The 16,545-nt window shown below is 45.1% G+C and overlaps 1 protein-coding gene and 1 long non-coding RNA gene across 6 annotated transcripts in view; one reads left to right on the top strand and one right to left on the bottom strand.

The window, feature by feature from the left end:
- Positions 1-937: 937 nt before the first annotated feature.
- LOC143116717 (uncharacterized) lies at positions 938-6,472 on the bottom strand. 3 transcript variants are annotated; one of them, XR_012985904.1, is made up of 4 exons: positions 6,239-6,472; positions 5,596-6,015; positions 4,556-4,909; positions 938-3,548 (listed from the first exon to the last, which is right to left on the bottom strand). It is a non-coding gene; the product is annotated as an uncharacterized LOC143116717 (long non-coding RNA). The 3 variants fall into 3 exon arrangements; XR_012985902.1 differs by having other exon boundaries at positions 5,596-6,472; XR_012985903.1 differs by lacking the exon at positions 5,596-6,015.
- Positions 6,473-11,677: 5,205 nt separating this feature from the next.
- The window catches only part of tprg1 (tumor protein p63 regulated 1), a 29,092-nt gene continuing 24,224 nt past the window's right edge, over positions 11,678-16,545 (top strand). Inside the window, exons 1-3 of one of the 3 annotated variants that reach the window (XM_076278014.1) lie at positions 11,678-11,804; positions 12,361-12,609; positions 13,443-13,534. In XM_076278014.1, the coding sequence (XP_076134129.1) occupies positions 11,721-11,804; positions 12,361-12,609; positions 13,443-13,534 (425 nt within the window). In that variant the 5' untranslated portion in view covers positions 11,678-11,720. Of the gene's footprint in view, positions 11,805-12,346; positions 12,610-13,442; positions 13,535-16,545 lie in introns of all 3 variants that reach the window. The other 2 variants (XM_076278012.1, XM_076278013.1) reach the window with 2 other exon arrangements.

Below are 16,545 nucleotides of genomic sequence, written 5' to 3'. Positions count from 1 at the left end.
CCACTTTTTGGCTGAATAATACAGTCTTCAGGGTCTTCCACCTGTATTTCACTTGTTCAGGTGTATGTCGATAGCCAGCCTCATTAAGTTTTTTACAAATCTTTTTAAAAACGTTGCTGCAGACATTTTCTCCCGTCGATGAACTCCATGACATATGCATGATTGCAAGACATAAGTTTGTCTCCTCGTCTTTCCAAAAGTGCGCGCGTTGTTTCGCCAAGATTAGGAAAGTGCATGAGAGACAATTGGTTCATTTTATCCTAATTCTGTGTGAATTGAGCATGCGCAGGCTTACAACACTGTTCCTTCTGGGTGCATATTCCGTCTAAGGTGTTTTCATGACCCAATATTCCGTTTAAAATAGGCATATGCTAGGGTGAGCAAACGGTTTATTAGTAAACCGAATATGGCCTTTTTTTTTCATTTAGAATAAGGTGTTTACAGGACACACACATATTCGGTTTATTCCCAATAAACTGATTCGAAACTGTTTATTGGCTGCATGGAACCATGCTCACACACACACAAACAAACACACTCACACACACATACTGTACACACACACACACACACACAAACACACACACAGCACCACCAGAGTGGATCAGCAGGTCTTGATATCTAGAGCAAATCTCAAAATTTTACGCATGCAGCATCTCTTAATTGTGATGTGCTGCGTGTGTGTCTTCCTGTGCTGGGCTGTCCTGCTGACTTGTGTATAGTCCCCCTCCTGCTCTGACCGCTATGCGCTGTGCTGTGGCCAATTGGGGTCCATGGGACTGGGGTTCGAGTCCGGCCCGGGTCATTTCCCGATCCCACCCCATCTCTCTCTCCCACTCGCTTCCTGTCCTGTCCTGTCAAATGAAAGGCATAAAAGCCCCCCCCCCCCCCCCCCAAAAAAAAAAATATATATATATATTTGAAAAACGCAGCCATCATAATGTAGCCGGACGTGTCACACCAGTTGATGGACGACATCAAATCTCTCCAGGTGGTGCGGTCAGGCTACAGAAATGATCTCACGCACTCATATCACTGGCCAAAGCGAGCAAATGATTGAAATGATTCCTATCACATGATCAAAATGATTTCTATCACATTTGTTTGGCACAAGCCTCAGTGCAACTCAGCTTTGAAGTGAAGTAAAGCATGGCGTATGGAAGCAACTATTTAGAGCAGCGGTTCCCAAACTTTTTTTCCCATGGACCACCTTCTACATCATTTCAATCTACAGACTCGGCTCGCATACCCCCACCATCCGACACATAAAATTTAATTAGCCACCCTACTGTACATGATAACAGATAACAAAGTCAAAATGTGCAACAGGTCTATGAGCTCTCACACTAAAAAAACAGTGTGGAGAACATTAAACTGGTTAGATAGCACCTCAAACCTGCAAACCACGCACTATGGCTTTGGGCAGTCTGTCTCCCAATTCATGTGAAGCCTAGGCCTATATGCCTTTCGTTTTCTTTGCACAGTCTTTTCTGTCTCATCTTTGGGGCAATTCCACGGAAAATTGACTTTTTGTCACATCCATAATGCCAGTGAAATGCCTTGGCATTTGTATGATGTGAATGATAACATTCATTTTCTGTGCATTTTGTCTCATATACATTCTTCAGCCAAAAATAGCAAATGCTCAAATTTCATGTAATCATTCACATCATACCATACCATCACATTTTATTGGCGTTATGGATGTTACAAAAAATTTAATTTTCCATGGAATTGCCCCTTTCTTTTATCCCCCTGCGCTCCACCTCCACCATCATCATTCTGACTCCCATCCCATCTTTACCTGTCTCCTGCTCTGTTTCTCTTGCTTCTCTTTAACTAGGCCTTTTGGACAGTGTCCCTGTTTTTAGCCAGTTTTCCATGTTTGTGTAGCCTTCTACCTAGCCTATACGTCCACGAAACTAACACGCCAGATATTCTGGCTGCCTGCAAGAAATCATGTGCATTGTGGGTAGTTTATTTTTTAATGAAAACGTAGCCTAGCGTACTATAGAGTTTACAAATGATTTCCTTTAATTTCATGTTTCCATATCATTATAACCCGATTCAAAATTATTTATTATTTTTAATTAATGATTTTTAACACCTTTCCGACATTGCCCTTTTCATCTCGCGTATAGTGGCAGCTCCTTGGGAATCCTTGATTTAGAGGGACATGCCAATATTTTGGGAAATTAGCTAATTCACTATCACCCCCAAAGTTATTATACTGCTATACTAGTCACAACATGTAAATAGGAAAATGGTGGAGTTCTTTTGTGACTTTTGGGAGCTATAGGCTAGTTGGTTCTGACCACCTCAATGAGCTATGCTAAGCTAGGCTAACGGTGGGTGCTTCAGACTGAGTTACTGCACGCACAGAGATGAGATGGTATGTATCACCTTATCTAACACTGGGGGAGACTGTGAATAAGTTAATTCCCCAAAATGTTGGTATGTTCCTTTAAGGAGACATTATGTGCCATTACAGCAAGCACTAAGGTTTCATATAGATTTTGACAGAACAATGCAATGCCTATTTATCTAAATGCAGAGTTAGTTCTACTATCTGATGTTACTCGAATGTTCAGGGGTTCACACAAGTGTTGACAAGGTGGGGGATTCTCATGAATGAGATGTTGAACATCGATCCTAACTTAACGTAGCTTGTTTGGCTCATGGAAATATTTCCACAGTCATGCCACATTACATGAGCTCTTTGAATATGTCTGTAAATGATTATCAGAAGCAAAGGCCCAAAAGTTTTGAGTTTCATGTGTTTAGTCCCATTCGTTTTAAGGCACCCAGAAGATATAAAGATATAACGCAAATGGAGTCAGTCTGTCTGTCTTAGTTTGTGCGGCAAGCTTGATGCAAACCCTGTCAGACAAGGTTTTCCTTTAGAGTCTTAGACATGATCCATGCCACAATTGTAGATTATAGCCCTCGCTGTTGAGTGGCACTGTGAACAAGCCTGCACCACAGATGTTAAATCAGGATATGTGTGTGTGTGTGTGCTTACATGTGTGTGTGTCTATGTGTATGAACTAACCAAAAGTCTCTTAAGGGTCATACTGGCACATGTGGAACCGCCCACAGCACAAAAGTGTCAATCATGTAATAGCCGCTTTAAGTATTTTGAGGACATCATACAGCCTTTTGAAGTTCCTTTCATCTTCTACCTGGAGTTATCAAAGTCAGCATGCTTGATATGTAGCACACCACACAAAGAGGTCAGAGAGGATGGTGTGTGTGTGGTTTACGCGCTCGTGTGTGTCTGTGTGTGTGTGTGCACGAGGGGTGTCATTCCTCATCGCCGGCGGTAACCTGATGGGTTGGAGTGGAATCTGACAGGCATGTCAAGTCAATATCCTCGGCGTCTGTATCTCTTACTTCCCTGGCCGCACGGCTCCGAGCCTCACCACACTTCCAAACACATCAGGTCTACGAGGCGAGCACAAAACACCAGATCTCCCCGCTCCGCTCCGCTCCTCTCCACTCCACTCTGCCCATCCACCACACCGGCCGGCCAGCCTCAGACGCACGCCCTGAGCACAGAGAAATGGAAAGATGAGAGAGAGAGAAGAGAGAGACAGAGAGAGAGAGACAGAGAGAAGAGAGAAACTGAGAGAGGACTCAAATATCACATCTGATTTCCCCCTACAACAAACATGCAATTTAAAGGTCCCTCCATCCCAACCCCCCCACACCAAAAAAACAATGCCTGTGAGTCCTATCTTTAAAAAAGTAGGTCGTGGGGGCTATTTTTAGAGCCCACTGCACATTCTTCTTCCTTTTTTCTTTCACAAAATGGAAGACAAGATTCCATGTGAGGCCACAATGTCCGACTGCAAACGCCAAAAAACCGACAAAGAGGAGAGATATTCAATTTGCCAGCGAATCGGGCAAACTATTAATCCAGTTTCCAACTCTAATGCCTCCCTGCTGTGATGGGAAGCCCAGGCAGCTCGGGGAGGGGTGAGGATGCCTGTTCCCCTGCACCACTACACCCCTGCTCCCTGCTGGATCGCCTTTGATGAACGGCCAACGTGTAAGAATGTGTAAGGCCTCGCTGTTTCGTCAGATTCTGGTTTAAGTCTCCTCCACCCCTCACCGTCCAGCCCAGCTCATCCCTCTGCCTACATCTTGAGGTGGGCTTTGTATCATCATGTTGGGGAGGGGGGGCATTTGTATTATCATGTTGGGGGGCATTTCCCACTGGTTTATTAGCAGTTGCATTTTGGGATTGTGGAGCAATGTTCTGCTTGTATGCATGGCTAGTATTGTTTTGTCAGCCCTGAATGCTCCATAGTCTAGGTGCAACATGGAAACTCAAGTCCCTCTATAGCATGGTCCACATGTGTGTGTGTGTATGTGTGTGTGTATGTGTGTGTGTGTGTTTTGGTTTGGTTTGTAAGTAGGAAAGCCATGAAGATAAATGTGAGGCAAACAGTAGATGCAGACTAGAGATCCCCTTAGTGTCCTCTTGTTTGCATAGGAGCCTGCAGTGCAATGTGAGCTTGCTGTTTTAGGGCCATGCACCGTGCGTCCTTACAGTGCGTTCTGGGAGCTCCTCCTCCTCCTCCTCCTCCTCTTCCTCATCTTCTTCCTCCTCCTCCAGAGCGCCAGCGTGCTGTAAATCACACGCGGCCTAACAAACAGGAAAGAGCAGAGAGACAGAGAGAGAGAGAAAAAGAGAGAGAGAGAGACAGAGAGAGAGAGAGAGAGAGAGACAGAGAGACAGAGAGGGGCTCGGCAGAGCAGAAAAAGAAAGAGCATCCTGGCGTAAAATGCTCAGTAATCCTATAGGCATTGCGTGGCAAACATGCCGAGCTCTCCTCTCCAGCAAGCCACGTCCTCGCATAACTCTGGAGGTGGTACAGTGTTGTTTACAGGAATTCTTAGATGGCTGGAGAATGAGAGAGAAAGAGAGAGAGAGAGGGGAGCAAAAAGAGGGAAAACGAGGGAAAGAGAGATGGAGAGAGGAAGAAAGAGACACAGACAGAGCGGGAGAGAGGGAATGAGAGAAAGCAAGGGGAAAAGAGAGAGAGAGAGAGAGAGAGAGAAAGAGAGAGAGAGAAATAAAATAGCTGGCTAATCCAGCATACTGTAGCTGGGGAATGTAGGTTAGGGTCACACAAGGAAAGAATGTTGTTTTGCAACACACAAATTTCTCTAGTGATGCTGAACAAATGACATCTCTAGTCATCTGATCTGGCCTTAGGCCCAGCGTGTATAAACAGAAGTCTGGAAATGCCCCAGAAGGTCCTGTGATTTGTAGCCTGTACAGCAACCAAGTTAATGCGTTGTGTTCATGATTTTAGATTGGTGCAGGTGCAAAGCTTGTTTGTTTGTTGCAAGTATGTTTGTTTGCTACCCATGGAAGCCCTCAAATAAACAGACACAGACCAACAAACACACACACACACACACATAGACACACAGACACAGAACCGCCCCCCCCCCCCACACACACACACACGCACGCACACACATAGACACACATACACAGAACCCCCCCCCCCACACACACACACACACACACACACACAGACACAGACTCATACACACACAAACACACACACACATACTAACCCCGACAAGTGTGCTAAACACCAGAGTCAGTGAACAGGTGTGTGAGACCATCTGGTATAAGAAGAGAGAGAGAGACTGACACACAGAGAGAAAGAGACAAAGAGAGAGACTTTAGAGAAAATGAACATCTCCATGTGAGCTAACTGCACTTGAGACAAGGGGGATAAAACTCACAAACAGCCCTTAAATGACCTCCCACAGAACAATACAAAAAGTTCACAAATAGGGATTTCTTTGCCGTAATATTAACCGCAACTTAAGAAGAATGCCTGCATGACCTGTCAGCACTTTGTTGTCTTCGTGTGGGAACGAGAATCAGAGACAATTGAGGAAAGGTTGTCAGGCAGCCCTGTGGAAAGGCGAGGGCGAACACAATGATGACAGACAGTGTAGGCAGCAGCCTCGATCCCTCAAGAGATTCTAGAGAACGGGAAAAACTCGCTTGAGATGGTGTATATGGGGCAAGCAATGATAGAGAGAGAGAGGGAGGGAGAGGGAGAGAAAAGGAGGAAGAGAGAGAGGTTAAAGCAAAGAAAATGAATCTTGAATTGCAGACCTTAAGACGGATTAAAAGGGAGATCTCTATAGTTTCCCCACTGTGGATAAAAGGGCAAACTGAGGTCAGATGACTACTGAGACTGACCTGACAGCTTGCTTCACCAAAGGTTACGCCAGAGCTCGCCAGGAGCAGGCCAAATCTGCCCAGTCCGCCCGTCACCTGGAGTAGCCGTGCTCTAGAGATCAGACTGATTTGGGTTGGCACCCGGGCATTAGGCAGGGCACAGGAGGTGCAAAACAGCGTGCCCTGTGGGATCGACTGTGCCACATTTTTCAGCTGTACTTTTTTCCCCTCCCTTTCTCCCTCCCTCTCTCTTTTCCCTTCAGCACCTTCTCTTAAGTTAGCCACTCCTTGTGGATTCAAGGTCACGCGATATCAGCCTGTTGGAAAGGAAATATGCATGTATAATTGAGGAATGGTGTAGGGCCTATGACGTGAATTTCCAATAACAGAGAGCAAGAGCCCCTTGCTCCAAAAAATCGGAGGGGATTAGCCTGGCCAGGAACTGATCTATTGAGGTCAATGAGAGTCAACTGTGTGTTCATCAGGAGGCTTTTAAAACATGTGAAAACAAGCGCCTGCTCCACACAACCCTGCGTGCCACGTGCTTGGAGGAAGCTTAGCGTGAGGGTACACTGCCACCCTCTGGTCAGTGTGGGCATAGCAGCGCACATACACACAGCAGGACTCCTTCGGCTTCATGTCTCGGCTGGAGCTGGGCTGGCAGCTAGAACATTGTTTTCCTGATGTTAATTGTTATGTTTTGACTAAAGGGCTCTCGATGTTGGCTAATGCGGGTCATTATTGTTTTTGTGTGTGTGTGTGTGTGTGTGTGTGTGTGTGTGTGTTTGTATCTCTCTCTTTGCTTCTGCTGATGCTGAAGGATTGTTTTTTTCATGTGTCGTTGGCTGTATAGTCAAAGCTCATGTTTTCAGTCTTTGTTCTTGCTTTCCATAGAGCAGCACAGAAACAGAGAGAGCGGGAAAGTATGTCAGGGTTTTTCATTCTTTAATCTTTTGATCTAAATGGTAACAGACTGTTCTTTTAATATCAGCTTGATGTCTCCTCTTGAGATTTGGTCCTAATAGTCAGAGTTTTCATGGAAAAAAAAGAAAAAATTCCTTTTATATCAAACGACGGGCTTCTTCGCGCTCCTCTCTCGATTTCTTCTCCTTGATTCCGCTGCCTGCACTCTGGGCTTGAGATGCGCTGGCTGCCTCGACGCATCGCAAACATTTCCACGTCACCGCCTAGCCGATGTCAAGCAACTCCGCCGAGCGTTCCTTAATCCCCTTTCCGGACAGATGCATCGCAGGATGCATGGGCCAGACGCGCTGTCAAGTGCAACACTTGTCATCAAAACATGGCGTAAACATTCGCTGGCCACGTAAGAGCCGCGTGCGGGCCGGGCGCGCGCACGGGTCGACGGGCGGGCAGAGGGCGGAGAGCCACCGGAGGCCAAGGCCGTCATGCCCGCTGACAGCTGGGGCCCTCGCTCTGCGTGCCGCCGCGCCCGCGTGGACATGTCAAGCAGATGACCAGACGTCTGAGGTGGCAACACTCCAGATGAGCCCCCTCGCCACGAACCCCGACCACCCGACCACCCCCCCACCTCGGAGAGAACGAGAGTGATGGAGAGAGGACGCAGAGCAGGTGACACAACGCTCATCACCAGAGATCACAAAGGACGCTGGGATACTGGTCAGGTCAGATACAGTCTGGCGATATCAGAGTTGATCCCCGACGACATGCTGGTCAACAACTGACACAGACCTGGCCGATAACAGGGCCGACCCAGAGAAAAGACAGATATGACAATATTCTCATTCAATTCCAGTCCATCTATTTATAGAACAACTTCAGCAGTTCATATTAACATGGTTTTAATGGGACACCAGGCAACGTTTTCGTGTTACTCATCTTCGTAAGTCGTATATGATTAAATGACTCATTACAGGGCGAATAATCTCACCCGCCCCTACTGCCTGTAGGAAGAATATCCCGCTTGCAAGTTCATTGTATCGTACCCGCCGATCAGTTTACATCCTGCATCCACAGCACAGAGGCAGGCTATCGAAATGCTAGCGATTGTTGCAAACGTGGCAGAGCCGGCGAAGAAGCAGCGAAAACCCTTGACAGAAGATGCAAAGGAAAGGAGCGAGGGGGAGTTTCGTAGAGGAAAAGCATCAGGCTTGCCTGGGGTCCCTTTAAGGGTAACTAGATTTACTGAGTCAAAGGCCTAGAGCCCTTGAATCACACAAAGTTGCCAGTGACCTGGAAATAGTCCATTTAAAGACGTGGAGGTATCCTGAGTGGAACCCAAGCCAGGTGAGACCCATGATCTACCCGAGGCCAGTCATCATGTGTGGCTGTTTCCTCAACCCAGTGGGATCCTGTGTCTTCTCCCCGCTCAGAAATCTTATCTGATCAGATCAGCCGAAAAAAACACATTTTGACTTTCTTCACTTATGACTTATTGGCTGCTTCGGCTTCTGTCGTCTCCAATCAGTTCATGTTAGAGAGGCCTCTTGGGGATGACACTGGAGCTGATGTTTTTGGCCGGAGTAACACCTCCGTCTCCTCTGGCTCCTGGCGTCCCTCTCCTCACCGCTGGCCACTCCCCCCCTAGAACATGGCCCAGACGAGGGAGAGAGACGACCAAATCATGCACTGGGAGTCACTAGTGCTCTTACCCTCGCCTGCGGATCTGGAGAATGTTCTATCACGTCTCCAGGTGCCTTGCGTGTGCCTCCTCCTAAGCAGCAAAACAATGGGAGCCAAAAACATGATGTGTGTGTGTGTGTGTGTGTATGAGAGAGAGAGTGAGAGATAGAGAAAGAAAGAGAGATAGGGAGAATCTGTGTGAATGTTGGAGAGTGTGTGTGTGTGTGTGTATGTATATGTGTGTGTGTGTGTGTCTGGAGGTGTATCAGTGTATAAGTGACTATAGAGTGCATGTGCTTGTGTGTGTGTGGATGAGTATGTTGAGGGTCCGTGTTGCAATGCTGTGGCACCATCTTCAGGCCCCATCACCCTGGCTCCCCCACCAGGCAGCGAGGCCTACAGTACGAGAGCGCAGTTAGGGTGTTGCACACACAGAAACTGTAATGGTTTTGATGGGGAATCAGGGAGTTTTCACAGATCAGTGGTCCTGTGCGGAGTTAATGAAGCCTTGTGGCCTCGGCCCAAGCACTCTGGCCAGAGCATTACTCATAGACCACAGGGAGGGGGAGGGAGTGGGGTGGGGGATCATCTGCCAGGGTCGCTACGCCTCACTGGGCCTTTGTACACACAGACATGTACACACACACAGATACAGACACTCACTCTTACACACATGCACACACACATACAGAATGAGATGTAGACAGACGCACACACACACACACACACACTCAAATGCAGCAAAGATACACACGCATACACACACACACACACACACACACACACTGTAGCAGTTCAGCCTCCAGGGGCACACAGGGATGTGAAACATCTGCTGATACAGCATGCTGTCTGAAGGGAGTTCAATTAAGCTTCGCAGGGATTCAGCTAAACAAATATTAGCTGCCTGCAATGAAATTCAATTACCCTTGTCTCTTCTCACTAAAAGGGACAAACACTTTATTCTGAATTACTGTAAGTAAGCAAGTTAGTAGCCTACCTTCCTTTAGTCGACATAGTGCTTAAGTGCTTATACACAGATTTAGTTCCAGTTCAATTAAAAAGGAACTCTAGGTACACTACTTTAATTTGCATCAAAATAAAATCGTCACTAAAACTAGTCCAGAAAGGAAATAGACTCCTCAGATAAATAATACCTCTAACAAAATGGCTACATTTATCGTTTGGCTTTCTTTTTTTTACTTTCTCATGACCATGCACAGACAGTACAGTACATGCCTGAAATGATTTCGAAAAAAATGACTTGAAAAAAAAAATGACCACAGATGGGTTCTCATGGTCCAGTGAATGTATCAGTGATGAGGACTGTCCAATCACAGCAGGCCTCTGCTCAAATCCAATAAGGTTTATGAACCCACAATGGGCTCACACAGTTAAACACACAGGACAGAACGCTTTTCTGGGGTCCACTCGCTTGTTTAGCAGTCTTGTGTCCCTGGCCTAAATACAGCAGTACATTACTTTTAGCCACTGATTCTCTGAATAATCTGAAGCATCATAAAGCAAGGAGTCAATTCAGTTCACTGATGTGCATTATTCATGTGCAGTGTCAGATCATGCTAAGTAGACATGAGCCCGTACACATATATAATAGTGCATTGGGCGACCCCACGCTAACAGATCCTGGCAGGTTTACATCCAAGCATCTGTGCGGTTTACAGGTTAACATGCAAGCACCAGTGGCGGAAAAAGATACAGACGTTCTCCATTTGCTTGAACCCTCAAAGTCCAGGGAGAGAGAGAGTGTGTGAGTGTGTGTGTGTGTGTGTGTTTGTGTGTGGTGGAGTGCTGTTAAAAACCACAAATGGATTATTTAGACATCATTTAGAGTAAGAATATGGGTATTATTCAAAATATCACACTAATCTCAGGAGCGTATCCTTCCCGTTTGCAGATTAATTCGTGATGAAAGCTATACCCCTCTCACACACAAACACATACATACGCACACGCGGACGCACACATCAGGATGGCATTGGTGACGAACTGACAGGAAGCACTGCCTCCGAAAATATAGTGTGAAGACCTGGCGTGCGTGGGAGTGATGTGAAACAAAACACTCTATCCAACCCTGGTATTTCCAACAGAATGCAGTTAATGTTCTTTGAAAGAGGGGGATTTATATATTTTTTTTTTTACCTTCATCATCCAACCCGTGAATAGCACTCTCAAAGAATTGCGCGAAAGGATCCGTGGCCTTCTAGCGTGTCACATCAAAGGCGATTAGCTAGAATGGAAAGTGACGGTTAAATGGTAAAGCCTTGATGCTTTGTGGGAGGGGAAGTGTAATTCACCACGCAAAACAATTTACAGCCTCCCACTGATGAAATTGTTAGACAGTGGAGTGTACATTGCATGAAATACTGGCTATTTATGTCTAATTGTTACGCACGTAAGCCTAACCGGTGGGCCTTCACGGAGGTCCGTTCAAAAATAAATGCACTATCCCATAGGCTACCCCAAAAAAGAATTTCTGAGCAGATTAGAGAATGAAAAGTGGTGCACAGGCAAGACCATTAAAACGCTAAAACAAATATTAAAACACTATCAAAGATCAAGAATATTAAAACGCTAAAACAAATATTAAAACACTATCAAAGATCAAGAACATTACAGCAGTAAAAATAAAGTTCAAGGATGCTTGGATGCTTAACATGCTCTAATTCCGAATCTATGTTTGAAATGTAGGCCTATATAATCCTGTCCAAAAAAGTTAATTGGTCAGAATCAGACTATAATTATAAATATCGTTTCTCTCACTTCAATTGACCGTGAAACAGTTTCCGGGTTTGAAACACACAGCACAGAGGAGTTTTGACTGATCTACGAACAGTTGTCATAGGAAAATAGTGTGCCTTTGAACAGGCACGGAAGTATACTGTACATGCAACTCCAGGAAACCCGCATACACGCTGTTCTGCGCAAATCGTGTCAAGCAATTTTCCATTTAAACTTGATATTTATCCTGGTGAGTCTTACCCTTTTACCGTATTAATCTAAATAGAATACTGAGTTATTGTGTCATTGAGAATCAGTTTCGTTTACAAGAAAGACGGAAATGATCTTCTAGCCTATTGTCTGATAATTTCGTTTGTTCTTTAAATTGTAGCCTACGCTACAGAATGCTTGAGAATACAATCTTAGAACATGGAATGCCATGAACGTGCATGGTGCCAGTACACATTCACAGGCCATTTTGCGCAAGTGCGTTTGTTTTTGTGGTCAATGAAGATGCTCTTCAGTAGAATGCAATGGGATAGCTCAAAACACACCTATCCACAAGGCAATGTGGAAAAACCTCTCACATGCTTTAACTGCTTCCTTTATGTATTTATTATTTTAATCAGATACTGAATTGATTACTGTTAGACTAATTCATGTAAAAAAGACTTAGAGATTTTTTTACATTAATCTTTTTGGTCTTAGTCTTTTTTTTTTCTAAACACAAGTATGTTGTCATGATGATTGATATAGTTTGCTCACTGGTTGCAACTGTTTTATGATGGTAAGAAAACCCTTTGCAGGCCACTATGTCCGATGAAGCTGAAGAGACATTCAATGCTGTGGAGCTGGATGGGGGGCAAGCCAAGTCCTCTAATGTGGATATGAAGGCCCAACATACGGTTGAAGCCAGTAAGCCTCTACCACAGGCAGAGGAGAGGACTGAACCCTCCATACCCTCTGCGCCTGACGTGCCCAAATCACAAGAGAAAGCCAACCGATGGGTAAACGCTGTGGACCAGTTCAAAGTGAAGAGGTTTTTCGTTTTAAGGGTATTGCCTTTTATTCTTACTCCAAGTAGACTTGGCACTCTGCACTACCAGATGTGACAAAGCTGAAATTTGATGCAATGCTTTTTTTAGAGGGTGCAGTAATGGTTTGATATTTTTTGAACACAGATAAAGAGAGCCCTTCTCCACCCATAGCAAACACCAGCCTCCTGTGAAGTAAATAGACACACACCCATAAACTCCACGGTGGCCAGATCATTTGCTTCTTATTCAGGATTCAGTAGTCACTCCAAAATGGCCGGTGTAGTAGTAGCGGCCAATATTGTTATAGATTCATTCTGCAGCGGGAAAGGAGTCTGGAGTGGGCTAATTGTACCAGGAAACCAATGGGGAAGAAAAGAATAAGAATGAGCTATAGATTAGTGAAAAATCTTGCCATGCTATAACATGCAGAGGCCTAGTGGATGGCATATGAGCAGGTGGCCAGAACTATTCTCAATGGGTTAAACAAGGATGCTAGACACAGTCGTTGGAGTAATAGGGTACAGTATGTATGATCATATGACTCCATGATCAAGCAACATAGCCTTCCAAGTACACAGCCATGTTATGTTATGAGCAGGGTTGGTTCTGTTCCCAGCTGGGCAGCATGCCATCATGTTTCAGATTAAAATAAATCTTTATATAATATCTGACAATAATACTCACATCTCTTTATTCATATTTCATAGCAAGTTTGGGACTTAATAATGTATATGTCTTCACTAATGTTATGTTTATTTTATTCAACTGTATCATCATCATGTAATGTTTGATTATTTGCTCATTTGAATATTTGCTCACACAGCCTCATATCACGTGGTATATCTTTCCAGCCTGGTACTTTAGATCATGCCATTGATGACATCAAACCCCTGGTCAACCAAGAGGAAGATGGGCCCATCAACAACATTTGGCTCATGGCTGAGTGAGTTTCCCCTAAGCTAGTTAGAGCAGAATGGTCTTGACAGGGTCCACACTGATTGATGTGTAACACTTCCTGGATGACAAACAAACAAACAGTGGTTGACCTGAGCTCACTTTGTCTCATTACTGATGTTTTCCTCTGGATGAGAGATGCTTTAGCTCTGTTGCCATTCTTACTGGGGCATTATCAATCTGCAGTCAGATGCCATACTATACTGTAGGGCCACTCAGGCCAAGTTGTGAATTGCATTACTGTATTGCATGGCTCAGTTAAATAGTCTGCTTAAGTTTGTAGTCTCTCAATTGGAGATTTAATGTGATCAACTGTGCTCTCTGTGTGTGTGTTACTTGTTACGTGTGATACTTTCACATTCAAACGTTTAACACAAACTAACCAAGTGAAGGCCAGCTCAAGTCAAGGCCAGCTCAAGTCAACTCATGTCAAGGCCAATTGATGAGAGAACACTGCAATAATACAGAGTAGTGTTGACTATGGCCTATAGCATATCGCATTTCCAACTAAAGTGTGTGAGTGTGTGTGTGTGTGTGTGTGTGTGTGTGTGTGTTTGTGCGTGTGCGTGTGCGTGTGCGCGCGTGTGTGTGTGTGTGTGTGTGTGTGTGTGTGTGTGTGTGTGTGTGTGTGTGTGTGTGTGTGTGTGTGTGTGCGTGTGTACTGTATGTGTGTGTGTGTGCGTGTGTGCACTTTGCAACATTGTTAACACCATCTGAGGGGAAGAACATCAAAGTTCCTTGTCCTATGTGCGCACAGCAGTTTACTGTGTATTTGTGACCACATATGATATGCATCATGCAATCAATAGCCATTTTACAGTAAACATCAACTCCCTGAAGGCTCTGCGATGCATTTCTTCCATACTATCCATATGACTAACCTGATGTGCACTCTGAAGTTGCATGCATTATGCAGATGTGTCTGTTGAGTGTCATGCTAGGCACGCTATAATTATATTTCTGTGGAGCAGAAATGGGTATGTCCTGGGTGCATTCATACGGCAGAGCAGCGTCTTGACATCGGCTTGTGTGTGATGCATTCGTGCGATGGCCAAGCAAATATGTCGCATCAAGGCCAGTCAATTGTTAACTCCATGCTCCTTAATGAACCCGTGTCATACAAGGGCTCCAGTTCAGCCTGCTGTTTGCGAATCACTGCCGCTCAGAGTCCATTATCCTCCTGCCTGTTCTGTGAATAAGTAAATGTGCAGAAAATAATTAAAGGGAAATAAACAGAGAACACAATGAGCGCACTGAAGGATGAGGCTTGACATGCGGAGAGCGCTTGCGCCTGTCACCTCCGATCCGTCTGGCCCGAGCTTTCAGGAAACGCTGTAAAGGCCCTCTGCCACGTGATGATGAATAATATATATACAGTACCATCGCGCTGCTCCACCTCCCTCCCTTCATCGCTCTCTCTCTTTCTCTCTCTCTCTCTCTCGCTGTTATGCACACAAAGGAGTTTCCTCCAGGAGCAACGTTGCGAAACACGGAGCACGGGGCTTTTGTCTTGAAATAAAGCTGACTAGATTTGTTGTGACTGGGGTGAAATTTAGATAGATAGATAGATAGATAGATAGATAGATAGATAGATAGATAGATAGATAGATACTTTATTGATCCTCAAGGGGAAATTTGGCATGCAAGAGGAGTCAGCAGCGGAGTTGATCACAAGAGGACTGGAGGTCAGATAGCAGAATCAGTGGAACCAGGTAGCAGAGCCAGCAGAACCAGATAGCAGCTGGGAGTCAGATAGCAGAACCAGTGGAACCAAATATCAGTTGGGACTGATCCAGTCCTGATCCAATGGATCACCTAGTGAGCCCCAGTCAGGTTGTACAAGGACCTGATCCAATGGATCACCAGGTTAAACTTATACCTGTATTAGGGTCGGTCATATCATATAACCACATAGTCAAATGGAACAACAGGTGTGCTCATACCTGTATTAGTCAGATGCTATGGTGTCCCGATCCAGTGGATCTCCTTTAAAGTGTGTTGCCACCACAGTTGCTATGGTGTCCCGATCCAGTGGATCTCCTTTAAAGTGTGTTGCCACCACAGTTGCTATGGTGTCCCGATCGAGTGGATCTCCTTTAAAGTGTGTTGCCACCACAGTTGTCTTTATACTGTAGGAGAGGACAGTGACGAGAGTGACAGGAAATGAGTGGGAGAGACATGGGGTAGGATCAGGAAATGACCGGGGTCACACTCGAACCAGGGTCCCCGTGGGCACTTGAATGTGACACGGTCGCTCTTTCTAAATTGAACAGCTCTACTGAGAGTTATGAGGATATTGAGTTGACCTTACTTATCCTTTTTTTCAAACCAGCCAAACATGCCATTGCTCACTTAGACAAATGGCCGACTTTCTAGCTGGATTTTGCATATTCCGTACAACCAGTGCCACAGGTTTCCGTATGCAAACACAGCTGGCATGCTGTAGCCTTCATCATGCCGCTGTGAACACTAGTGGGTTTGTACAGGCTAAATGTCCCTTTTAGGGCACCATACAAGGATTGTCAAATAAGAAATTCAACACTGAATGAGTGGCTGCTTACAGTGGCTGCTGTTATGTGATCCGTTTTTGGGAGTGTCAGTGATCTGGCCGTTGTGTAAACAGTTCACTCGGAAACTTGCATGAAAGACATGCATCTATTCCTGTGTGCAAAAGTGATGTTGCATGTGAACTGGGCATTGATGAGAGTGTGATAAGAGGAGGGAAGCAGGAAATACTAGTTTAATACTTTCAACATCTCCTAGGGTGAGGATGAGGTCAAAATATTTTCTCTCACACACACACACACACACACACACACACACACACACATACACACACACACACACACACACACACATACACACACACACACACACACACACACACACACACATACACACAAACACAACTTTCTGGGTGGAATGGCTTCGTCTTTACACACTAACACACACATACACTCATACTCGCACATACATAAATGCATACATAGAGACACAGAC

This window comes from Alosa pseudoharengus, unplaced genomic scaffold, assembly GCF_046254945.1.
Source record: "Alosa pseudoharengus isolate Yale_2024_CS ecotype anadromous, Long Island Sound unplaced genomic scaffold, YU_APseudo_1.1 YU_APseudo_1.1_scf_11, whole genome shotgun sequence".
Classification (NCBI taxonomy): domain Eukaryota; kingdom Metazoa; phylum Chordata; class Actinopteri; order Clupeiformes; family Clupeidae; genus Alosa; species Alosa pseudoharengus.
This window is presented reverse-complemented; position numbering and strand designations above follow the sequence as displayed.